The following is a 26511-nucleotide window of genomic DNA, read 5'->3' as shown; positions in this document are numbered from 1 at the left end:
ACGCCGCACGTCTGTGATTCGCTGGTGCTGTTTAGCCGTTCAAGGCCATATGCAGGAGATTTGACGCGCACTATAGAGAGCATGCTAATGTAGAACCATTGTCAACAACAGTGGCGGCGATTAGGGGAGGCGTGGGGGCAGTTGGCCCCCACTATGATAAACCTTATCTACCAAGCGAAACTAAACTGTTCTTGCCCCCCCCCACCCAGTATTGGCACCTTGTCCCCCCACAGTTTTGGAACCTAATCGCCGCCACTGGTCAGTATAAGCATACACACTATATGCTTATATCACTAACATTCAGAGAATTATTACACCAGCACTTTACGTTGTACATACAGAAATTCTCCTGCTGGTTTCCAATAAGTTGCGTTGAAGCATGCCGTGACGTTTTTCCCTCGCAAGAGATTCCAGCATGTTCTGATACGAAATACTTGCCCCCATGTCTTTCTATGAAGCTACCCAACTAAACCATGATTCGAAGCTCTCCAGAGAATGACATTAGCATTGTTTGGGATGCTTCCAGAGTGTTCCTCTCATCACATCGCATTGCCCTGGCGAAGAAACGGTGAGAAGGGGAGGAGAGTGGTAAGGTTCATGCCTAAACAAAAGCATCGCGATAATGAAGCGCTTCCGAAGTACTTAAGCATTCCCTTTGTAAGAGGAAAAGAGCCTATGAGACTGAATTTTGACGACCAAATTAAAGCAGAAGGAAGAATAGCGAGCAACTGGAGGAGTGGCATTAATACATTTAGTACCTCGACTAGAAGAAGCTTTACGATCTTGTTCTCGTATTGATGAAGTTCTATATATTCTAATCTGCCAATGGCTGTACAAGTTAAATTTGGCAAGGACGGTTACACGTGTGATGTAACATCCAATATTCAGGAATCTTAGAATTCGCTCATGTATGCTTAACCACTTTCTTAACGGCGGTATACTTATTTTTACAACCATCACTTATGACATACCTTCGCAGTTCTGTCCACATCTCAAATTAGAGTTGGCGGTGTTGCCAGCTACACTTTCTGAAGTGTAACAGTAGGTGAAAGAAGCGAAATAAATGCCTCATTTCGCTAACCTCATCATTACTTCTCTGTAACACCACAACTGGGATTAATCCCCTAAAATGAGATAAATTTCAGAAGAGTAAAGCACTGGATTAGGTGACTATAGACCAGAAGGTTTATGCTAGCATAGCTCACGCCAAGAAATGATGTCGTCTGCATAGGTGGCGACGTTGCACTTAATCGAAAGGGCAAGCCAATCATATCAATGAGCTATTCAAGCCCTTAGAGGACAAATCCTTTCCCTCCCTGAGTATCGGTTGCGTTCCCCTCCCTCCACTGTGATTGTGGCAACTAAGTGTTCAAATTCCCCTCTCAAAGGGAACGGCGAGCTCTGACTGGCACAGGACACAGCGCGTGCTGTCTCCAGCGCTCCTCTTAGTGGATGGAAGAACTCACGTGATTTCTGCCAAGGTCTTCCAGCAGACGACAGACCAGCGAGTGGCGGGAGCGGTACCAAGGTAAATCCTCTGAGGTGGAGATAAAGATAAATATGGGGAGACTGCGATATGAAACCACATCTGCTTGATCGAACTAAGCTGAGAAGGGATATACGATATGGTAAGATAAAGTTCCCCGTGCATTTAGCATCGTGCCATGAAGGCACATTTAGGCGATGTGGGGGAAGGTCTCCCACATTCTCGATTGAGGTTATTTAGGAGGTGGTGTGATCAGCACCACGCTCCAGCCGCCTTTAGCAACGAGTTCCCCATTGATTTGAGGCTGGGTGAACCCCAGAGCGGGGACAAGACCAGAAAAATCCAACCTTAGATCACCCACGCCGGGAATCGAACCCGGTTCTCCCGCATGACAGTCAGACGTCCTACTGACTACACCACAGCTTACTTATTACTATTTACTGAATGGCGAGCCTCCCAGATGGAGTATTGGTGACGTCGTTGCCTTATAATTAATGGATTCCGCGTCCGATACCCGGGTGGAGGCTCATCGGTTTGGATCCCAAACTGTAGGTCAAGTCCCGATTAGCCTACATGTACATAAAATGGAATTAAAAACTCGAAATAAAACTATTTACTGATAGAAATATGTCCAGTAGTGGTAATGTTTCAGTAACCCAAAACATACAGTCGCCACACATTGAACATTCGTATGTTTATAGCTAGGAAGGTGAAATTCGATGTCCTGATAGCTTATGCTTCGGATATAATGAAATAATAAACACTGAACTGGCTAAATCTCACTACTTTCAAATTTCGATGGCTTTACTAATTGACTAACTCTTGTTACAACTTTGCAACGACTTATAGGCGGAAACCATTGCACAGCTTCTAGGGGAAACACAGAACCGTTTCGTTGTTAACACCATACTACGACAGAATTATCAAAAATTAAAACGATCCTTATTCGCAATAAACATGGTAGTAAGCAGCACTGTAAGACTGGCGATGAAAGTATTAACCTTTGGGATTCGCAAACCGGAAGCAGGAAACATAACACTCTTGAAACGACAAAGAAAAGCGCGCCGATACACGAATGTTTTGTACATATACCCCATAAAAGGGGAGAGTGTGGACATCTCGCCGATCATATATGTTCCGACGCTCATATATCACGCATCATAAACCCCTGTTTATATCCAAAATCACGGATATTAAGGGCTGTGTATTCTTGTAATGATATACGAGGCGAAACAGGGTTTCCCGCTATGGCAGGGCTATTTCAAAACTTCGAATCTACAATTACGGAGTTATTTTTGGTCGTAATGTCACATTCGGGATGGCTCGCGGAGGGGGAAATGCTCCGCAGTCGAACGACGACGCACAATGCATTGGCGATGCGTGATGTGTCCCATTATATGGTTTTAATGGGGTAGAGTACAGTGTGTCGGAGCGGGAATAAAGGGCAGGGGTGGTGGAGGGTGCTGCAGGCGTCGGGATGATAGGGTTAACGAGGGTGGCGGTACCTAGTCTAACGTAGTTTATCTTCGTCCCGAATGGAATTATGGGTACCTGAGAACTTCCACTCTTGTCAGCTGAAAACTACCACTGAGGTATGGGAGGTCGCACGGTGGCAGCTTCTTGAAAGCGACCTTCCCATCAAGAACGCTGGAGAGGTCTGAAACTGGGGATGGCCAGTTTCTGGATCCTGGGTAAACCCGGTTCCCACCGAATCCGGATATTTTTGTAACCGGTTAACATTGATCCGAAAATTGTTGGCCATCCCTAGTCTGAAGAGGGACGATAGATCAAAATGTTATCGAATCTTAATGGACTCGGATATCGCATCCAGGATCCGTGAAACTTCACTGGGGGTAAGCACCCGGGAATCGTGACTTGGAGTAAGGATCCGGCAATCGTGACTCGGATAAAGGACCCGGGACTCGTGACGTGACTCGAATAAAGGACCCGGGAATCGTGACGTGACTCACATACAGGGTCCTAGAATCGTGACATGACTCAGATACAGAATTCGGGAATCATAACGTGACTCGGATAAAGGATCCTGTAATCGTGACGTGACTCGGATAAAGGACCCGGGAATCGTGACGTGACTCGGATAAAGGACCCTGGAATCGTGACGTGACTCGGATAAATGACACGGGACTCGTGACGTGACTCCGATAAAGGACCCGGGAATCGTGACGTGACTCGGATAAAGGACCCGGGAATCGTGACGTGACTCACATACAGGGTCCTAGAATCGTGACGTGACTCAGATACAGGATTCGGGAATCATAACGTGACTCGGATAAAGGATCCTGGAATCGTGACGTGACTCGGATAAAGGCCCTGGGAATCGTAACGTGACTCGGATAAAGGACCCGGGAATCGTGACGTGACTCTGATAGATAAACGATCCTGGAATTGTGACGTGACTCGGATAAAGGATCCAGGAATGTGACGTGACGTGCCGTGAATCAAAGCAGAGATTTAAAATGCTTTCACACATTAAAAGGAGCATGTTATGTCTGTGTGATGTAAGGATAACTTTAAAAAAAACGACGGTGCACATCACACTTTGGTGTGAAATCTCCCTAACCACTGCGTTATCGGCGAGCCACACGATGTGCAATCGTAACAAGCCACAGTCAGTTACAGCAAACGCCACCAGTTCTCACCATATAGAACGTTAACTCCAACGTGGCAACACTATTTCTGTAGGCGTCCTCGACGGGCAGATATACCTGACAGGCCAATTTGCCCCAGAATGAACACTCGTACATCTGAGATATCGGCAACTCACGTGCTAATTAGCAGAGACAAACAGACGAATAATAGCGTTATTCGCATTAACATGATACCGATTGGCTACTCCCATTCAAATGGGCCAACGGAGACAATTTATGCTGCAATATACTAATGCGGTTCAGTTTTAGATTCACCAAATTTTATGTTTGTAGCATTAGCAGTTTCTCACAAAAATAGGACAAGTGTGATCACAGAGCAAATTTACGGGAGGACGGATGGATTACAATCAAATGTCTAAAGAAACGTATAATAAACTTTAACGCTCTCTTCCTTATTCATACTATTGCATGTTCTCAACACCATAACCTGAAAGATATTGACACACGGTGTGTTCATTACAGAGAATTATGAGCCAAAAGAAAACTAGATTTCAGTGTGGAAATTTCTGCATCATATCGCAACGTACCTTAAAGGAATTCATTACGGAAACTTGTGTATCACATCTCAACATACTTTAATGGAATTCATTGCGGAAACTTTTGCACCATATCGCAACATACTTTCATGGAGCTCATTACGCAAACTTCTGCATCACATCCCAACATACTTTCATGGAATTCATTGCGGAAACTTCTGCACCATATCGCAACATACTTTCATGGAGCTCGTTGCGGAAACTTCTGCATCACATCTCAACATAGTTTCATGGAATTCATTGCGGAAACTTCTGCACCATATCGCAACATACTTTCATAGAGTTAAGCGTGGAAACTTCTGCATCAAATTCCGGCATAATTCAATAGAATTCAAGCGGAAACTTCATATGAATTCCTTCTATCACAACGCTAATCGTATAAATGTTTATTCACATTTTAGCAAAGCTAGAAATTAGCCAGCTCAGTAACATCCGTTTGCAGATACTTGGACCGTACGACTACCAGAAGAGCTTACTTTGCAGGTAACCACAGAATCAGCAATCCCAGAGCCAACAAAAAAGGGGAAGCATCATAGCAATGTGTCTTCTCTTATATCATCTGTGCCCAATATCTCCCGGACCGACGAACTGTAGACAGTCATTTTGGTCCAGTTGTCATAATGACGAATCATGCATGGGAACCGTAAGCACGTGGAATGAACATCAAATGAAGTGTAAGTATCGCGTCTGATGGGTCGCATTGAATTGCTTTGCTGGAGACAGATGGCAATGGAGGGCAAAAAGTGAACAGATTATCAATAATTCTTCAGGTTCAGTGGGTTGTGATCTACAAATTATGTATTGACTCAGTAAGCAGGATGATGAGAGCGAACAGGTGCCGAAAGGGACACGCAGCTTGCTTTTGCGTGCGTTTGTGCGGAAATTAACACGGATTATTACGCACGAAACGGGGTTGTTCGAACGGAATGCTTGTGCAAACAATAACAAACATAGCGGCCTTACCGGGGCTTGTTTTTCAGCCCTGTCTATCACATGGCACAGATATGGGGTTCTCTAATTGGTCGTTTGTGTCATGCATTTATGGTCGTATGTTAACCTCAACGAGGATAATGAACAAACCCGAATGATCCACGGTCTTAAAAGTTGGTTCTTACTGTATCATTGCAGAACGAAGAAGAATGGAAGTGCATGCATCTTTAGCATTTGCGTAGAGCGACTGAGGAAAAACAATGAAGAGTTAGGAAGAAAACGTCTCGTAGGATTAAGCTAATATGGTTGACGATATCCTAAAAATGTCTGCCGTCATATTACCCAGACCTGAATCCATTGAGGATGAATAAGGGAATGTTAAGGATCTGCGACAAGTTTCTCTGGAAAATAGTACACACTTTCCTTGAAGTATAGAGGTAAAAAGTCATCACATAAGTACATTAAGTAAACTACCTTTGGCAGAGCAGGCTTCCTCTTCTTACTATTCCCTTCTCTCAGTTTGGTGCAGCGGTTAAAATCAATCTACATTTTCAACTCTCGTTGTTAGGTCGCAGAGCATAAGGAATCAGAGGTGCAAGTTACAATGGCTGCGTACCCTTGGAGGCCATCAACAAACTTCACGGAAAAAATACACGCTTTACTCACATTTGGATTGGTATTGAAACAAGCGTTTGAGCCTAACATAATCAGTGCATTGATTCTTGGTCAATCATAATGGAAGGGAATTTGGCACACTTAGGATACCAAGAAGAATGCCACTATATATATTCGCTACGAGACTAGGCGGCAAGCGGCCCGGCATCAGCACTTGTCTTTCCCGGTAAACTGGTCCGCGACAGTCGCTAGTCGGGGCTATTAAAATTACAGTTTTCATATTGTGTACTAACCGTGACTACAGAAGGTGTTGAAAATGATGTCCCTCTGCTGCAACACATTCCTGGCATCTCCGAAGGAAATTGGCATTTACACGTGCAAGTTCGTCTATTGTAATTCTCCCGATTTCTCGTACAATACTCTCTTTTAACTCACGGATGGTGTGCGGATTGTCTTTGTATACTTTATTATTTTTGATTTCCCCATTTTTCTTTCGACTTTTATTCAGAACTGACCCTGTTACTCTAAACTTTTTTATGAGTTTTAATATAGTGGTCCTATGTGGAACGGGAACACTAGGAAATTTCGTTCCAAAACGTCGTCGCACTTCTCCACAATTCCTCTTTCCGAAGTAACACTCGACAAGATAAATCCTTTGTTGCAATGTAAACTTTTGTGCTGCCATATTAAGCCACAATCTTCAACACACGGACAGGACACAACACAACTTCCGAGGAGGCAGGGAGAGCGAGTAAAACAGACTGTAGCGTGCGACTGTCGCGGACTCGTTCACCGGGATAGACAAGCTCTGATGCCGAGCCGCTTGCCACCGAGTCTCGTAGCGAATGTCAGGGAATGCTCTGTATATATGCTACCTATGCTAAAACCTTGACCACATAAGGGGATAATGTTTACAGCAGAACATTTGATGACCTCGACTTCTGTAATGGAACAGTCAACAATGAACAAATTACCAACATTGCTAACGGAAGGAAAATAATAAAGATTCAATACTCACAGCTTATATCCAAAGTCTCAGACTCTTCACTCTTCCCAACGGCATTGTGCACTTCACACTTCACAATCGCGTCGTGAAACTTTCTCGTCACATTCGGAATCACATACTCCGTGGTGTGATCACCTTGCACTACTTCGTCGTTCACATACCACTTATACACCACTACGTCGCTCGGGTTGGCGTCCGCCTCGCACGTTAGTCGCACTTCATCGAACTCCATGATCTTTGGGGAGTCAACCTTGACAGTCACCTTCGGAGCGTACTTCACTTTCAAAAGAAGCTGGGCGCTTTTGTAGTTTCGATCGGCCTGATTGTGCGCCTGACACGTGAATGTCCTGTTGTGGTGCTCCTTCTTGGGTGTCAGCTTTAGAATTGACTTCGCGGTGAAGCGTTTACCGTCTGGTAGAGCTTCTTTGATGTATTCTACATTGTCCGTAAGCACATTTCCCATGCCGTCAATCCACGTTATCTGAAAAGAGAATATAAATATCTTAGTAAATTAGCTCATCCTCAAGATATTACTAAGTAGTACTAGTCAGACAGGATCGATAGTACTTTTTCATTCGATATATATATATTTTTTTTTACACTTTAAGTTTCAAGAGAGCATTTTTTTCTACTTTAAAGCAGCTCCTCAAAGGTATAATTTTGCATTCCGTATCAGGAAATACAAGTTCATGGTAACCAGTGACAAGTGTTGATTAAAAGCATAAAAATCAGCAAGAGTGTAGGATAGATTATATTTCTCGAAAATATTCACACATGATGTATATAGTTACAGTGGAACCCGAAGTACTGAAATGATGAAACATGAGGGAACAAATAGAAGCACACTAAATCCACTGCCAATCCTAGCTGCTAGCAGTTCTCACGGGGCTCTTCCCAAGCTCTTCCCCCCGTGGTAGTGTTGCTAAGTTAGCTCTCTTCGAGCCAGATCTGGTTCTTTCGTGCACTCCTTTGGCTGTGTACAGTAGCGCCTGACCCCGTGCTTAACTATGATGCCATTACTGGTTCCGGCCTACATAGGCCAACTTTTGTCATGATTATATAATTTGCATGTGACGTAATAGTTATATTGGCTGCGTCGCCCCACTCCCTCTTATATCCCCAGCTACTTTTTTTATAGCGCCGTGTTGACGTGAAATTGACATACTATTGTTATCAGGGAATAATTTATTTTCGATTTCATACGACCATCGGTGGATTATTCAGTTGGGTGATGCCCCCGGATCTAGATGGTGGAAACTAAGAATAAATTGTCATCAATTTAGAGTTAACGGTAATAGTAGAGGCCCACCTCTTTGACAACTAACATTACCCTAGGAAGCACTTTATAAATCTAAACCTTTGTAAATCTAGCTCCTTGAAAGTCAATTTTAACTCCATTTAAATTGAAATTTAGCTCTTGTATGCGCATCAGGTTTGGCAACACTGCTAGGATGGCCGTAGGAGGCAAGGAGAAGTCCATTGGGCTTATAGGAGTATTATTTGATTTGTTCTCTTGGGAATATCAAACTTCGGAATGAATAGAAAAATATATCAACGGGAAGAGGGCAGTTTGAAGATGCATTTCACCAGCGGATAAGTCGTAACTTCCATTTGATTAGCCGTAACTTGATTTTGAAGTTGATTTCCCACAAGGAATACATGGGCTTCCGAAAATTCTCATTCATCATATTTTTCAAATATCGTGTTCAGCTTAATAATCAACATAAAAAAACGCTTCCACTTGCAACATGAAGAGAAATTCATACTCTTGAATATACCCAGGTTTAGTTTACTAGCAGTGGCCGCGGTGGCTCAGTCGGTAACGCGTCTGACTACCATGCTCAAGGTCCCGGGTTCGATCCCCGGTCGGTTCAAATCCGGGAACTTTTCTAACGATGGAAGCGGCCCCGACGCCCACCCAGCGTCGAATAACATGGGTACCTGGGGGAAACCCTGGGGGGTACAGGCGGTCAGGGGCGTGATGCTGATCACATCACCCCCACTCACGACCGGATCAAGAAAGTGTGGGGCGTTACCCCCACACTCCCTATACGCCTTCATGGCGTGGTGCTATGCACAGGGGAGCACTTTACTTTACTTTTTATTTTATTTTAGTAGCAGTGCCCATTCGGGCGATATTGAAATAAATGCACAATTGATGCGTAACTATAACTCTTTCCTTAATATTTTAATAAGGTAGCAAGTGTAAAGTAATAAGAAACGAGGGAGCTACTTCTTATGAGGCAAGTACATTATATAAGTTAACCTTCTTGAGCAGGATTTGTTCTTCTGTTACCTTGTATCAATACGGAAAACTGAATATAATAAAATCCTTTCACGTTGCTCAAAATTTTTACGTCACATTTTTTGCTCATGTAGGTTATCACCACGGTGAGAACTCATAATAATTACATGGATCTGAAGAAGGAACTCTCGCAAAGGAACGCCGTGGCCACACAGTAACTTGAATCCGAATTCTTCAGTGGCGAGATCGTGAGTCGACCACTCTACGCGCTCGGCCACCGAGGTGACTGTGTTGTCCACCCCTCCCCCCAAAAGGAATACAAGTTAATAGTGTGGGGACGGGACAATGGTGATAGGAACCCAAGCCAAGGCTTAATCTCAAACCATAATTCTAATAATTTCGTTTAATTAGAAGTGAGAAATAAACGAAGTAGAATACAAATACAACTTTAAGTGCTGTAATCAGTGTTCTAACATGGAGAAATTCTCCTTCGGAAAAATTGTGACAAAAACCCAGGGGAAAAATAACATCGAGAACCAATGCGCGATAAACATTTATCCGTTGGCAAGGAAATAAATAGTCAGAGACACCTGGCGGAGTATTTTACAGCTTATCTTTTCCGGCTTTACAAAATAGGGGAAAGAAGAAGCAGGCAGGCAGCCTCGTCGTCCTCGTGCGTCTAAGAAATTGATTTTCCAAGGTTCGCTAAGCGGTAAGTTCGACCAAAACGAAGCAGATTTTCTCCCACAATTCTCCTCTCGTCCTCTTTTCGCCTTCCTCTCTCTATTTGCTTTCTTCTTTTATTTACTCTCAGATTAATACCAAGATTTGCCTGAGAGGGGCAGCACCGGCAACTCTCGCTATTTCTAGATGTCTGAAAACTGATTTTCCCCGCCTTCTGCGGGATTTTGATAAAGTTAACTTGCACGTTGAGGCCCCGGGGAAACCCCGAGTGCGATAAACAAACCCAAGGCCCTTTGTGCCTGGTTCTTTGCGCTGAGAAATCTTGAGCAAATAGAGGCCGGCAGTGGCAAAGATTCAAGTTCCATAATCTGCAACAGGGTGCTCTACAAGTAACGTGTCCTTACTTCAAATAACGATTTGACAAGGGAAATGTTGTATTTTCTTTGATTTCTTCAAACAATGGAACTTTGTCTTGTTGAATTGTATACTCCAGAGATATTGGTAGTAAATTCGAAACTGTACGATTCAATAGGTGCAAGGTTCGATTCCTTATGAGTTCGGATCCAACTTCAAATAGTAGATCCAGTTCAGATGAGCCTACCTAAGGATAAAATTAGTTTAGAACTGTCGTATGTGGCGCTGGGGGTTGTTCAAGAATTTCAGTGTATATAGTAGCTTAGAAGACAAAGCTGTTTGTAGTATGTTGTAATGTTTTGTTTGTAATATAAAGGTTGTTATAACATTAGACATTTTACATGGGGTAATAAGGTGTGCACGTTGTCCTTCCGATAAGCTAAACTAATGTCAACCTCCTTTCTAAGAATACACCTTGACTGACTTTTTTTGTAGACTAATGAGGCTGCAACGTGTTGACACCCAACCAGTGCGGGGTTTGTGTAGTGTCGTCTACATGTGTTTGTGTTGTTCTTTCATCTCATATCATCTATTCACCATTTATCTTAATCGTCGGGCTTAGCCAAAGGTGGCAGAAAAGCGACGCGAAACAACAATATATCGAGGAAAAATAAATAGGGCATGCTTTCCGCTTTGAAGTAACCTCAACACATCAAGTATGATCTGTTTGCATACACGGCAAAAACAAAAGTTTTCTTCTTTGCAAATACTCAATTTAGCACATTGATCAGAAAGTATGTTGTTTAATTATTTACTCGACCTGTTTTTTACAAGTGTTAACAAGACTAGTTTCATTATTAAGTCTATGAGAAAAATCAGTTTATATGTATAACGACAATGTGAAGCAACCATTATACTCCATGAGGCCTTAGAAAGATCGCTTCGCGGGTTTGCAGCAGACGACAATATGGGGGTGTGTCTGCGAGAACCAATCAGGTCCGCGAATGAGCGAGCCCGATTGCCACAGCTAGCTCGTTGCACCCTTCTGGAAGGGTGTCTCTTGCTACCTCGGCCTGTTTGTTCGGCTGAGAAGCAGACGACACGAGAGTATCGGCAACGTCTGCTGTTAGTCCTCGAAACGCTCTTACTAAGGCCTCCAGCAGTATAGTGAGAACTCTACTCCTTGATGTCTGCAACCCAACTCACACTGCTGCATGGTTGGTTGCTTGCTTCTTGCAAAGTAATACCTAACTGGCATAAGGGATTTTTCAGATATTGTCTTAGTAATGCTCCATTCAACAACAAAGGACCAATGATATGTTGATAAAGGCTACTACAATAAAATGTCTTCCTCCGCGGCCGTGCGGTCTAAGGCGCTCTGCTTTGGGTTCACACTGCGAGACGGCATGGGTTCGAGTCCGCTTGGGTTCAGAGTGTGGGTTCTCGGCCTGTGCATAAGGCCGGTGGCAACCCGTCATTGTGAGGAAATTGGGGCGCTACGAGTGAGTAGCGTAGCCCGGTCTCGGAAATCTCCTACTGGGGGTTCGACGTGCTGACCACACATTACCGGTTCAGGATCTCCACACCTCTATGGGAGGGAGAATGGCAGTCGGGAAATAGGCCAAGGCCCATACGGGCTGTAGAGCCACTGGTTATATTATGACAATAACATAATGCGTTTCAGAAGGCCATGATAAGACGACAGAGGATTCATGGCTACAATAAAGTAACCGAGAACTAAAGTAATAATATTGCAGGCCATGTTATTCAATACCGCAACCAGACAACAATGGTACTTTATTTAATCGTTTTAAATCCACACACATCCTTCTGTAACAAAGATATTGATTCAAATTTTCAACGATATGTATACACACGTTAGTGGGCTCGTTGTACGAAACTACGAAAAACACCCAAAAGTGAAAACCGGATACATGCAATAATTAATAAAATTTGTCAACAGGTTCTACGAACTTCCAATCATCATTAGCAATCGTTCAATTGTTCAAATTGCAACTAAAATGCAATTTGACACGAAAAGATAAATTCGCCACTAATTGATTCATTGAACAAGCAGATATGAATACAACTGTTGTAATAAAATAACACATAACAACATAACACGCAGATTAACAACACGTACCTTAATATATCACACAATTGGAAATATGCTCAATCTTTTCACGTCAATTGCGACGATGGAAATGACTAAGTAAACTGTAACAATTCATTTGACAATAATTTGGTTTTCATAAATTAATCAATTACATTTACATTTTTTTTACAAGTATCGGTATGGAATCTTGCCTTTCCGATGCAAAATAATTATTAGGAATAAAAAAAAAATATGATCAGGGGAATTTTCAAATCGGACCGTGTTTCTTACAGGGGTACATTGAAAGAACACCATTCAGTTTTTTGCAAAGCATAGGTAGTCTATCTTTGACAAGTACATCTGAATTGAAGAACATTTGACTTCAACCGTTCATAAATATATTTTTCATAAGAAACAGGCAACAGATTGTGAATACTATTATTACTCAAGGCCACAAACGGCCAACAGAGCATAAATACTATGTTACCAGATGCTACGATCGAATAACAGAAGACTAGTGCTATGTTACTTGAGGATACGACAGGGCAACATAACACTAATGCTATGTTACTCGAGGCTACAAAAAGACAACACTCGAGGCTACAAAAAGACAACAGAGGACTAAAACTATGTTACTCGAGGATACAACAGGGCAACAAAGGACTACTGCTCTATTACTCGAGGCTGCGACAGGGCAACAGAAGAATAGTGCTATGTTACTCGAGGCTACGACAGGGCAACAGAAGACTAATGCTATGTTACTCGAGGCTACGACAGGGCAACAAAGGACTAATGCTATGTTACTCGAGGCTACGACAGGGCAACAGAAGACTAATGCTATGTTACTCGAGGCCACAAAAAGACAACAGAAGACTAAAACTATGTTATTCGAGGACACGACAGGGCAACAGAAGACTAATGCTATGTTACTCGAGGACGCGACAGGGCAACAGAAGACTAATGCTATGTTACTCGAGGCCACAAAAAGACAACAGAAGACTAAAACTATGTTACTCGAGGCTACGACAGGGCAACAGAAGACTAATGCTATGTTACTCGAGGCCACAAAAAGACAACAGAAGACTAAAACTATGTTACTCGAGGCTACGACAGGGCAACAGAAGACTAATGCTATGTTACTAGAGGCCACAAAAAGACAACAGAAGACTAAAACTATGTTACTCGAGGCTACGACAGGGCAACAGAAGACTAATGCTATGTTACTCGAGGCCACAAAAAGACAACAGAAGACTAAAACTATGTTACTCGAGGCTACGACAGGGCAACAGAAGACTAATGCTATGTTACTCGAGGCCACAAAAAGACAACAGAAGACTAAAACTATGTTACTCGAGGCTACGACAGGGCAACAGAAGACTAATGCTATGTTACTCGAGGCCACAAAAAGACAACAGAAGACTAAAACTATGTTACTCGAGGACACGACAGGGCAACAGAAGACTAATGCTATGTTACTCGAGGCCACAAAAAGACAACAGAAGACTAAAACTATGTTACTCGAGGACACGACAGGGCAACAGAAGACTAATGCTATGTTACTCGAGGCCACAAAAAGACAACAGAAGACTAAAACTATGTTACTCGAGGCCACAAAAAGACAACAGAAGACTAAAACTATGTTACTCGAGGACACGACAGGCCAACAGAATACTAATACTATGTTACTCGAGGCTACAAAAAAACAATAGAGGACTAAAACTATGTTACTCGAGGCTACGACAGGGCAACAGAAGACTAATGCTATGTTACTCGAGGCTACGATCAGGAACGAAACTCTATTCTTATATTAAACGAAAGTTTTGACTTGTAAATGTTCGGAAACTATCTAAACACAATTTGTACTGTCTCTTTACAGGTAATGTGCTTCGTAAAGTGGACCCATAAAATACACATCTCTTTAGAATAGCATGGGAAATATATTCTCATAAGACGTTTTAATTCTCCTACAGGACACAGAAGAAAGAAAAGCCTCGCTCATGGAAGGATGAAAGTAAATTATTACGATGTGCCGGTGGAAAAGAGAGATCCAGAAAAAAAAGTAAAATCTCAGAGGAAAAAGTTTCGGCTTCCGAACAAAAGTTGGGCGATTATTTTAAACTTGAGGAAGTAGTTAAGAATTAGGGAATTCCAGTTTGCTAAGTAGCGGGCTGGGAGGAGGGAATTCGTAAGGTGGAAATCTCATGATGTTGACTTTTCCTCCTCTTAATTGGGGAATTTTGTTACTTTCTCTCTCTTTAATCTTCTCCCGGTCGCTGGCGGTTTATGAATCAAGGACACTGTTAAACACTTCGAAAATTACAGCCTCCGAAAACGATTCGATTTTACCTTCTTTGTTCTCATTATAATCACTGTTATCTCTTCCTCATGAACCCTCCCATGTCCCCGAGGTTCAAATAGCACAGAAGCTTGTAAAAATGGATCAGGAGGGATCCTAAGGTTGCAAGAGTAGTCACAGATAACTTTGGCTCTGTTATTCTCCGAATCGTGCGCCGACAGAAAAGATGATATGATTTTAGAAGAGCGTACCATTACTTGGTGCTGGCGCCGCAAAGGCTACACAAACAGAATAAAAGATATGCAGGCATGGGCGTCCGGAGGGGGGGGGGGGCTGGCAAATGAAAGTCAAACCAAAAATTATGTATTTCACATATATAATTTCATTTTAGCCACAATAATATGTGTTAATTATTGCATGAACATCATAAATTCAAATTTAAGCAATGTTTTTTTAGGGAACAACACTATTTTTGGAGAAAATGTGCCTTGTTTGCCCCCCTGGAAAAAAAATACCTTCCTTGCCCCTCCGTGGAAAAAATCCTGCGGACGTCCATGTATGCAGGTAAATTCTTACACAGAGGCAGGTAAATTCTTACACACAGGTAAGTATGTAATAATGTCAATTACTATCGCAGACCTACACGGCGGAGTGGTTAGCACAGCGCGCTATGACGCCAGGTGTCCTGGGTTGGAATCCCGGCCTCGTTATGGTTCCTTGCGAGTCTTCCTATATTAATTTCATCATGTCATGACTCATTCTCATCCTCGCGATTAGCCAAAGGTGGCAGAAAAGCGAAAAGTTTTTAACCACCACTCTGTCCCGGGAATCTCTGGAGCAAGTGATGACTCGATCGGTCTTGACCAATGAACGCGTTAGGGAAAGTGTGTGCATGGAGGGGAAAACGCGACTGCAGCTATCAGTCGTTTTCAGCAGCACGCACCACCTAGCTCTGACCACTCCCTTTCCAACCTTCTCTAGCGTTATGCGTGGCCTTGCTGCATATATTCCCGCGACAGAATGCCTCAGAGTATCCTGGAATGTACTCGTTATACAGGGTGTTTCAAAATGATTGGAATGACAAAAACACGTTCCATGAGCAATACAACATAATCACCGATCAAATATGCCGTGAAATACATTTGAACACATTCTGAAGTTTTTTTGGAACGGTCCCAGTAGTTCTAAATTCTCCCGCCAAGTGTCAGGCTGACCAGTTATAAAATGGCTGCCGTAAATGGCGAAACATTCTTGAACATGCTGACTATGTGGGTTGACACGTGGCAAATCATTTATGCATCAGCTCGATGTAGCCCAATGCCACTTCCACCCTAAGTAAGGGAGTTCCTTAACAAGAGATTGACATCACAACGAAGAATTGGGCGTGCAGATAACAATTACCGTATTGACCTGTGCAGAGTAACGAAGGGTGCTCACGTTGAGCATCCGTGAGTTAACTTCGCGATAACCAATGGCACTTAAACTTGCACAGTTACATTACATGTGTGAAATTTCATCTTATTTTGACCATTTATGAATAAAATATAAGTTAAAATCGATCAAATCATTTTGAAACACGGTGAGAAGGTTGAGGTCTCAAAGAAATACATATCATTTGCATCCAGCATATGATCACCGGAGTCGTCATAATGGTGACATTTCATAGTTTATACAGCACTCTTTGCGCTATTAATTGAAGAAGCAAAGATCATTACAGATTAATATAATTCTGAGGCAGTTTCACTAATTGTTGCCCTACTCATGTTGGTGCTAATGTATTTTCAAGCTCAGAGGCGTTAAAAAATCAGAAAAAATAAGAGTCAATTTCATTGTGTTCTAGTGGACGTGAGAATAGATGACAAAGAGGATACATACAACAAAATTAGATTGATTGTTTTGGTTCATCTTCCTTAGCTTTGCTGTCACTTTTGGCTAATCGTGAAGACGAGGATGAGTGATATGGCGAAATTGATGAAGGGGCACTCGCAGAGATCAGCAATATCCAGGCCGGGATTCGAACCCAGGACAACTCGCGTCGTAGCGCGCTCCACTAAGGAGGCCGGCCGAACAATAGAAGAATTCGAGGATATGCCACGTTGCTTCGCAGCGTTACAAACCCTTGTAACGTGGCAACGTCAATACTTCTCTTACTATTCGTTTTCGCTTTTGAGGTTATTACAATTGAACCTCGGGACGAAGGTCAGAATTGTAAATGTACAACGTCTACTAAATTGAAGACTTCTACTTTCGGGCATTCAAAACCTAGACGCCGCGGTAATAGGAAACAAATTCTTAAGACTTCCTCCCTTGGCAACCAAGTTTCTCCACTGGGAGAGAGAGAAAACGAATCCTTCACCGTTTTGTGAAAGTTAAATTTGCGCCAGGGAAAGAAAGTTGTTGCTGGGGAGGGGGAGGAGGTTGATGAATGGATAGAGAGCCTTTTCCACCTCGGGCAGCATCGACTGTCTCTCAGAACGAGAAACACACCAAGTGACATAAATCATTGGACCTTTACTTCCTTCCTGCTCTTTCTCTCTCTCTCTCTCTCTCTGAAGCCCGAAAAAAGAAAAAGAAGTGGACGAAAGGGGTTTTGGAAACTGCACGGAGAGAAAGAATGTCGAAAGGGAAATTCTGAGAGCACTCACTTAGCGCCCTGGATACAAGATTAACGAACCATTTGCAGTCATTCACGGGACGTATTGAAATATCTTCAGAAACTTGAAGTTTGGCGGAAACTTTTTAACAGCTGCCGGAGTAGAGGGCGCAAGGAGTAAATGAGCCTAAGGCTTCCAAACTGACAGGAAATTCTAGGCCTAGGTTGAATACTTCCTTAGTCAGTAGTAGAAACAGATTACTTTATACAGAGAGCGCCAACAAACTTTTTCATCCTTAAACGGTATGCAACGCGACATAAAATGCCTCTTTTCTCTTGAACTGCAAGCATATTTTACTTGCATTGTACACGACATATGTACGTATATGAAATCTGGTGCAAGGAGAAACCTAAGGTTGTAGCTGTAGGGTGAAACTGCCCGCGCTGAGAACGAACTTACTTCCTACTATGAGACGGCAACATACAGTTCACTTCCGTTGGTATAAGACGCATGTTATATTCATTAAAGGTCGCTTGATGCATCTGGGTACTACCTAAGACTACAGTTGAATTTACCAATTTCGATAGACTGGGAGGTATAGACGTGTATTTAGTTAATGAAAAACAAATGTGTCTGAACACCCGCCACATTTACCAGACTTGGTTCTTCAACCTCTACACATTGTAAAATATCAACCTGTGCCCAAAGATATTGATTTTATTTTGCCAATAGATAAAGAAGCAAGTAAGAAGAAAGTTGCAATAGTTTTGAGCAGATCCCCTGCGATTCTACTTCGAATAGTGGCACCATCTATAAGTCAACTTACATAAATTGAAGGTACCTTTGATTATGACGTGGGTACTAAGACTGGAAATGAGACTATAAGTAGCTCCTTTCCTGATTTATACGAGTGCAAAGTTTACTCTTGCAAAAAGCGCGTACTGTGGGTGGAACACATTCCAGTCGGTACAAAAATAATAAATTAATCCCGTGTGTGACCAGGTCTGGACCAGAGGGGGCGGCACTGCGGGAAAAAATGTTATGATAGGTGCCAGAAAAAAGGAGTTGAAATGCCGGAAGAATACGACAGGTATAAACGATGATAAGACACAAATTGACCTGGAAGTTATAAGTGATAATTTAAAAAGGGGGAGGTTCAGAATGATGCCAGTCCCGGGCTTCCACATATGTAAATGCGCTCTGTGTACCTTCGTGGTAGGGTATCCCAGGGGACACCTTAACTTCTAGAACAAATATGATGTTTTGTGAATAACATTAGATTAGCTGAACACATTCTAGAACGCCTATTCGATTCAGTTTATCGTCCACCCACCTTTGTGTGTGAATAAGCACAGGGTGTTGCAGGTAACCTAACGTAAAAAGTGTGCTGAATTCGTGTTTTTAAGCCTTAAGCTCAGCACAAGGAAACAAAGATTGCTTCTACAGTATAAGAAGACACATATTCGTGTATATACGCTACATCGTTATATTTTCCACTAGCGTTTGAGTGTTGCTTTAACTCCACTTTTATGTTCTGATAGACTAATTGGGCATGGACCTACAGTTCGCAGGGCGGTAGGCCGTGAGCGCACAAACAAAAGGTTGGGTGCGCTCGTGGTTAAAAATTTATACCACGAGCGCACAAAATCCATGGCGATGTTGCCACGTTGTGTCAACTGTTTTTGCCTTTTAAAGGACCCCGACTGGGTCCTTATATGTATGGCATATTATGTGTCATATATTATGTGAATGGCTATATTCATAACACAAGACGGGCAATGTACCGCTGCAGAAGGACGTAGACACCAGCACACCCCAGAGACATAGTCGAACCTAACCTAACCTCAGAGTTGATCACTAAAGAGGAAGATATAATTGGTACTGCACAGGGTGTCTCAAAAGTAATAGCGCAAACTGACACAGGTGAAAGTACACGATAATGTAAGCAAAAAAGTCTCAGTAAACATGGGTCCGCAAACGAGCCGTTTTCGAGATCATCGCGAATGTGTGATTACAAGCCGCCACTGACTTCATTGTTTGTAAACGTCGTCCTAGTTGGTAAAATGCTAATAATGTGTGCGAATGTGTGGTTAGAAGCCGTCACTGATTGAATTTTGTAAACACCGAGCGCTTAACTCCTTGCGCGTTCCGAGGTTTGCTCTGTTACAAAAGAGAACATTTCCGAGAGATGGCGTTGGAATCAAACAGGATGGATACAATCAGTACACAGTCTAATCGTACTGTGGGAGTCACTGTTCTTACTGTATTATTAGCATTTTACCAACTAGGACGACGTTTACAAACAATGAAGTCAGTGGCAGCTTGTAACCATACATTCGCAATTATCTCCAAAACGGCTCGTTTGCAGACCCATGTTTACTGACACTTCTTTGCTTCTATTATCGTGCACTTTCACCTGTGTCAGTTTGCGCTATTACTTATGAGACACCCTGTATATGTGTAATACTGCTTGATTTTTTACTTTTTATGCAATTAAGTGATCCTCTACAGAGGCCAGCCATTATGCAATCATAGATGGGGCAATGCAGCATTGGATGTTGAGCGCTCGTGGCACCTTTCATATACCACGAGCGCACTCTTTCAAATTTCTGTGCGCTAGTGGACTGCACCCGTTTGGAGAGGAGAATCCGAACCAATATGTGCCTCCACCGGGTATCGAACCCGAGATCCCTTGATTGCAAGGCGACGACGTTACCACTACTCCATCTGGAAGGCATATTTTTCACTCGGGTCTCCCCAATGTAATCAGAGTCCCAGTTTCGATTCCCAGTGGAGGCACATAATGCTGTAGCTCGGATCCCACTTCAAAATGCAGATCCAGTCCCGACAAGGGCATGAAATGAATTTAGAAATAATAACTTTTCAGTAATACACTGAAACAAAACTTCATTAGTAAAAACTTGCCGGGCAGCCTCGTATCATTCCCGAAACAACAAGTAACGATTCTCACCACATGTGGTCCTTCACATGACAAGCACTCGACCCGTAACAGTATTTTTAAATGAGATTCGCAGCAAATGAGATGGAGATTGAGCAGACAGATATGAATTACATGAAATGTACAGCATGACGAGGATCCACCTTTGCCTTTTCCAGAATGGACACAGCTGTCATTGCAGCGAAAAGGTCTTCGCTGACATGTGTAAATTAACGCAACAGTCTTCTCTGCCCACGTTATACGCCCATGTTTATGTCAAGACCCACGCCACACAAACACGTACTGAAGAGTAAACTTGAAAACCCGATTTGGAACAATCGATCACCAGGTGTCATATTTTTCGACCTGTGATATTTTGAAGACTTCAGAAGTAATTTCGTGCAAACATATTCAAAGCTACAGCTCAGTCCGACATTTAATTCTCGGTTTCCGTCGCGAATGTAGTCTAAGGTATATATCGAATCTCAACTTATGGTCACATCGATGAGCTAGTGACGGCGCTGTAATAAACGAGTACCGGGTTGGATCAGCGGTGGAGCAACATTGCACAGTGGTTCGAATGCCACCTTAAACTGTAGTCCCGATTAGTCTATCTGAGCATAAAGTGGACTTAACCTTTGAACCGTAACCTTTCGGTGTCTCAAAAAAACTGGCTTTTTTGAAATGGTAAATAAAAGAAGATGAACTTCGAACTAAGTGTATTCATGGTTATGAATAGTATAGGGTATGCCATTTCTAAATTAATTCACTCAGTCACAAGATGGCCTCATGTCTTGAAGATGACGTCAGTAAGATGGGTACAGTTCTTGCGTAAACATTCCTATAGCCGTCTAGGAACATCGTGCATGGCTCGACGTAACATGCCCCCAGGAATCTCGTTGATTTCCTCCATGATTCGTGTCTTCAGTTCCTCAACTGATGCAGGTCGACGTTCGAAAAACTTTGTCTTGAGGTAACCCCACAAAAATAAATCGCAGACCGAGATATCGGGGGGGGGGGGGGCATGGGATGTCACCAAATGGAGAAATCAGTCTATTGCCAAAGAACTGTCTCAATGTTGCAAATGATATATACGATTATAATATATAACTGCTTCTAAAACGCTTTCATAGCGTATGCACGCTGTGCACCGTCCCACTTCTCCATGATAACTGAATGGCATTCTACCTACTTCACGTTCTGTGTGTGTTATGCGGCGCCACATGTAATGCAGTGTTGAAAACTAACAATTTCAAAAAAGCCCGTATTTTTTACACACTTTATATCATTTAAAAAAAAAATTCGAATGATTGATGATTGATTTGGTTTATTCTACTTCGCTTTTCTGCCACTTTTTGGCTAATCGCGAAGATTAGGATGACTGACAATATGATGAAATTAATGAATGTACACTCACAAACATCCATGCCTAGTCCTGGATTCGAACCCGGGACCCCTGGCGGCGTAGCGCGATGTCCTTACCACTCTACCACGGACGCCGACACAGCAGGTAATTCGAGTTTGACTGCCAGCATGCAACATGCTGTCACCAATTCATGAACTCGTAAAACTTTATTGTTGATAATTTTTATTGATTTAGTTTATTGATCTGCCTCTTTTGACTAATCGCGAAGATGAAGATGAGTGATGATATGGTGAAATTGAAGAAAGGGCACTCACAAAGAACACCCCTGCTCAGCCGGGATTCGAACCTGCCGTCGTATCGCGTACGCCTAGACCAAGAAATACTGGAAATTAATGATCCGTGTAGTTCGATGGAAATCACCAACTCTCAGGTTCGACTCCAGTCAGTACTACTCTAAGATTATACATAACTACAAAATACAAACACATAGCTGCTTGTAGTCCATGGATGCACACGCAGTAACGAAAGTAAAACTCCTTGCTTATTCTACCTATGGAATCTGAAAGATCAAAATGACGTTCCCTTGTGCAGAAATTGTACAAGATTGATCTGCAATCCCCTGATAAAATGCTGAGGTCATAGAGCCGATAAGGGTAGCTACCACAAGAAAGAACTTACCACATCCTCCAACTTTACCTAGATATCATAGCGGTTACAGTAAAAGGGTTCTCCGACCCAAATTCACGAAAGTCTAATAAGAAATTCAAGGCTAGAACTTAATGATATTCAGGGTGTTTCATAATTGTGACAATAACTTTTTGGTCACTCTGTACGTGAAGTGTATCTCTTACCTCGGCAGCAGGCTTCCCTCCTCGGGAAATACACTCCAGCTCTATTTCCCGGTCCTCCGTCGTCTCCAGCTCCGAACCTTGGACTATTTTTGGCGGTTCTGGCGGAACTAGTACAGTGATGTTGGCGTACTTGGATCGAATCCCCTCGATCCCGGGTCCGGGACCCACCTGGCACTGGAAACTGGCGTCGTCATCCAGCAGGACAGGGTTAATGTCCAGGGAGAAATCGCCTGGAAAGTATAGAAAAATGAACGTTTACTTTTTACCTCAACAACAAATGTCATAAAACACAATAGTAAGGTGAAAATGTGTGGTTCAAGCCTAAGGTAACTCGAGGAATTTATGCAACCGCGTGTGGAAAGAAAAATACCTTGTTACAACCTTACAGAAATGCGCATGTTTGTTAACGAAATTTATTTTGAGAAATTATCAATCAATAATATCCAAAATGATGCATTTCTAATCGCTTAAAGAATATGGTAAAAGTTAATGTATGTATTGTATGCTACGTTATGATTGCTTAACCACTCACTCATTTACCACCGAAAGCCAATCAATGTAGTTAGTCAATACATAGATCTACCTCAATATACAATCCCAGGAAAAGAGCTTGTTTCAGGTTGAAGAACAGAGAGATTATTATAGACTGATTAGTATTGATGTGCGTTTACGCGTAAAGAACAGTAGTCTACATTCTACACGTAGACTATTTGATACACGTAGATGACGTAATCTATGTAAATAACAAGGCGAAAGGTGATAACTTAGCGAAGGGTGCTGTGGAAGTAAAACAAAATTATACTGCGTATCAGTTACTGATGTGTGAGGAGAACTTTTTCATACGCTGTCTTCCAAATTCGAACAATGTTTCACCTAGGAAAGAAACCTAACAAGAAATATTGTAGTGTTTTATGGGAAAAATACTAATTTTGCCTCACGACTGCCATCTGTTTTCTTTGCATATTAGTTATCTTCTTCCATAGTTGATGACAGAAGAGAAGATAAATTTTGTTGCAAATAGGATTCTTTTCAGTTTGTTAGGAACCAATATAGTTGGAAAATGTCCCTTTCCTTTCATGAAAGCCTTGAAAATTAATTTTAATGCACTTTAGACTGTCTACGTAAACTACAAACCAATGTAATCTACGCGTAGATTACGTGTAGAGAACGCATGTAGACGTAAACTTATAGTGTACGGCACATCACTGATCAAGATTGTATCAAGATTGCCAGTACAGTGACAAAAAACTGTATATATGCCCAATTAGATAGTGTACAATAGGTAATGTTCAATCAATAATTAAAGGAGAAATGCTTTCTTCGAGAAGCACATGACATTTCTAACCAATATTCCTGTCATGCCAGGTGCGAAATGTGAGCTGAATGACAATGCACGCTAAAATCAAGTTGCCTTAATCCTTCGATGCGACACTGTTTTGTACGTCGAAACTATGACAACCCTCTCAGTTGTCCTCTTCTATGTTCCGCATTCACATGATTACAGACCTACAGCAGAAGTGTATTATTTACGAGTATAACTGTACGATTTGTCGAATACGAAGGGAATCAATTGCACTTTTTGCCATAGAAACGGCGACTGTCAAAATTGAAGCACAGTGCACAACGCCTTGTGAACGTCACCACGGTACGCCACTGATACACCCCCGTCCCAGATGGAACCTAGTCCTATAAATTCACGTGAAACAGAACAGCATAATCTTCCAGCTTAAAGGAGAGGGGTAGAGGGAATTTGAAAAATCTCCGAGCAGGAAAAACCAAAGTAGGGCAATTTTGTTCAGCGATTAATAGCAGTAGATACAACTCCCAGTAGCTGCTTCAGTGGAAAACGAACAGGGTGCTCTCCCTAAATTCATTTCACTCTTCCTTCCACAGAGAGGACAAGGGGAAAAAATCTCTTACACATTAAATCGGCCGGCATTAACAATGTGCACTAATGCAAGGCTCATGAATAATTTACACGCAGTGCGTTTCGCATTACACGGATTTTTTCTTCTTCCCACCCCAGTCCAGCACTAAATATGCAGTCCATTTATTTGCCAGGATGAGAGTCACAGCGGGGGAAGGAAGGGGGCTGAGTGAAATGCCCAGAGGAAATCAATGGTGTAATTCGAGTAAAGCAACGCGAAAGGACTGTCCACACTTTTACACCTTCTTGTCCCAAGTATACCTTTGATTATCAGTAGGCAGTGTTGCAATCTGCCATATTTTTGCACTAAATCTAGTTCTTTCTTGATAAATGTGAGACTAATTTTATTCAATTATTGGCAAGAGATGGCAGTGTCAACTCTACGTTCTTCACTTGCATTTCTTTAGCTTACGACTTTATGAAAATGTACACAAAAATTACAACAATTTTACAGCTTTTCGAGTTACATTATCCATTACGAGTTTGGGCATATTTCTATTAACTTAGTTTTTACTTTTCTTTTAGAGGGAGGAACTATTGTTTAATTTGTTTACTTTTTACTTTCATATCCATATTAACAACGGTTCCGTTATACGTACGCTTCTTGAGAAGTATGTCAGCATTATGATATGCCATATTTTACGCATGCGCAGAAGATCAAGAAACTATTAGTGGGAGGAGCATTCTCAGCTACGTCATGAATGAACTCGCAGTGACATGCTCAGTAGGGACTCCGCCTGCGCCGAAGACCAAAATGCGTTTTGTGGGAGGAGCGTTCTCATGATGGATGCGCAGTAAGTTGTGCGCAGAAGCATGAGGAGCAGCGTTGGATGAGGAGCTCATGCTACGAAAATAGCTATAGATTTTGACCTTGCACGAGTCAACTCTGTACTTTCTCGCACATTTAGAGCCTTATTCGTGAATAGAGATGATGATAATGGAACGTACGGACGAATTAAAAATAAACGCAGTAAATTATAGAAGAGAATATCGATTGGCCAGCAAGACGAACGCGTAAGAACCAAATCAATCGGCTCACGCACAACAAACCTTGTCTACCCTCGTCGCGAGGAAAGCGACGAAACGACACAGCTGCGAAAAAGCACCTCGAGTTGCAATTATCAGTTCCGCAGAAGTTCTTCGAAACTCGTCGCGTTCCTTTTTAGCTCCCCTTCCCTCCCTACTCAACCCGCCCCTTCTTAAATCCAATGGACGCCTCCTTGATAGCTTTTCCTTGTTGCCATACAAATTTAAAACGCGCCAACGGGGGGAGAGGGGGCAGGGGCCTCCCACCCTTCTTCTCTGCGGCGCTGTGCGGTCCCCAAAAGAATTTCCCGCAACCATTTTTCATGTCTCCAACATCCGAGTTGATATTCATTCGAAAGGGTTAAAATCCCGCCTCGCCAACAACACGTACAAGATACAATCTCCGTTTTCGCACCCACAGCCACCGCTGTTGATCCGAACCTTTTTGCCGGGCGTCTTGTGAATAACAGTGTTGACATGTACCTTGACAAGCGTTATTTGCAAATGGTGAGATCTTGAAATTAAGGAGAAAAGTTACCCACTTGCCGTATAGTTGGGGGGATAATGCCCTTCACCTGTTCTCAAACCAGACTTAGTAACCAATGCAGCAGACATGTCTAAAAGGCATCCAGTGGATATCGCTTGGAAAATCATGTTGGAAGTTCTGGATATCAATCACTAATAATACTAAATAACAGGTAAATAATCTTATAAACGCCAATGCTTCGATGCAATTAATGTTTCAAGTGCACGGTAAAGTATAGAAAAATATATCTGAAATACTATGTTCATTTTCTAATATCCGAAACACATCCTATTTATGTCCGTTATTGGATATCTAGTTTTGTACAAGTTCTAGCTACGTATTGGATATCCAGAATTGAATGAGTTCT

The 26511-nt window shown here is 42.3% G+C and overlaps 1 protein-coding gene across 5 annotated transcripts in view; it reads right to left on the bottom strand.

Annotated features, from left to right (window-relative positions):
* The window catches only part of LOC145978931 (irregular chiasm C-roughest protein-like), a 535995-nt gene that overhangs the window by 45219 nt on the left and 464265 nt on the right, over nucleotides 1-26511 (bottom strand). For all 5 annotated transcript variants that reach the window (XM_083111919.1, XM_083111921.1, XM_083111922.1 and 2 more), the window contains 2 exons: nucleotides 22666-22895; nucleotides 7255-7723 (listed from right to left, as the gene is read on the bottom strand). In XM_083111919.1, the coding sequence (XP_082968045.1) occupies nucleotides 7255-7723; nucleotides 22666-22895 (699 nt within the window). The remainder of the gene's footprint in view (nucleotides 1-7254; nucleotides 7724-22665; nucleotides 22896-26511) is intronic.

This window comes from Lepisma saccharinum, chromosome 25, assembly GCF_977018435.1.
Source record: "Lepisma saccharinum chromosome 25, izLepSacc3.1, whole genome shotgun sequence".
In the NCBI taxonomy this organism is placed as follows: Eukaryota; Metazoa; Arthropoda; class Insecta; order Zygentoma; family Lepismatidae; genus Lepisma; species Lepisma saccharinum.
Note: the sequence above shows the minus strand (reverse complement) of the source record. Positions and strands in the feature narration are given on the sequence as shown.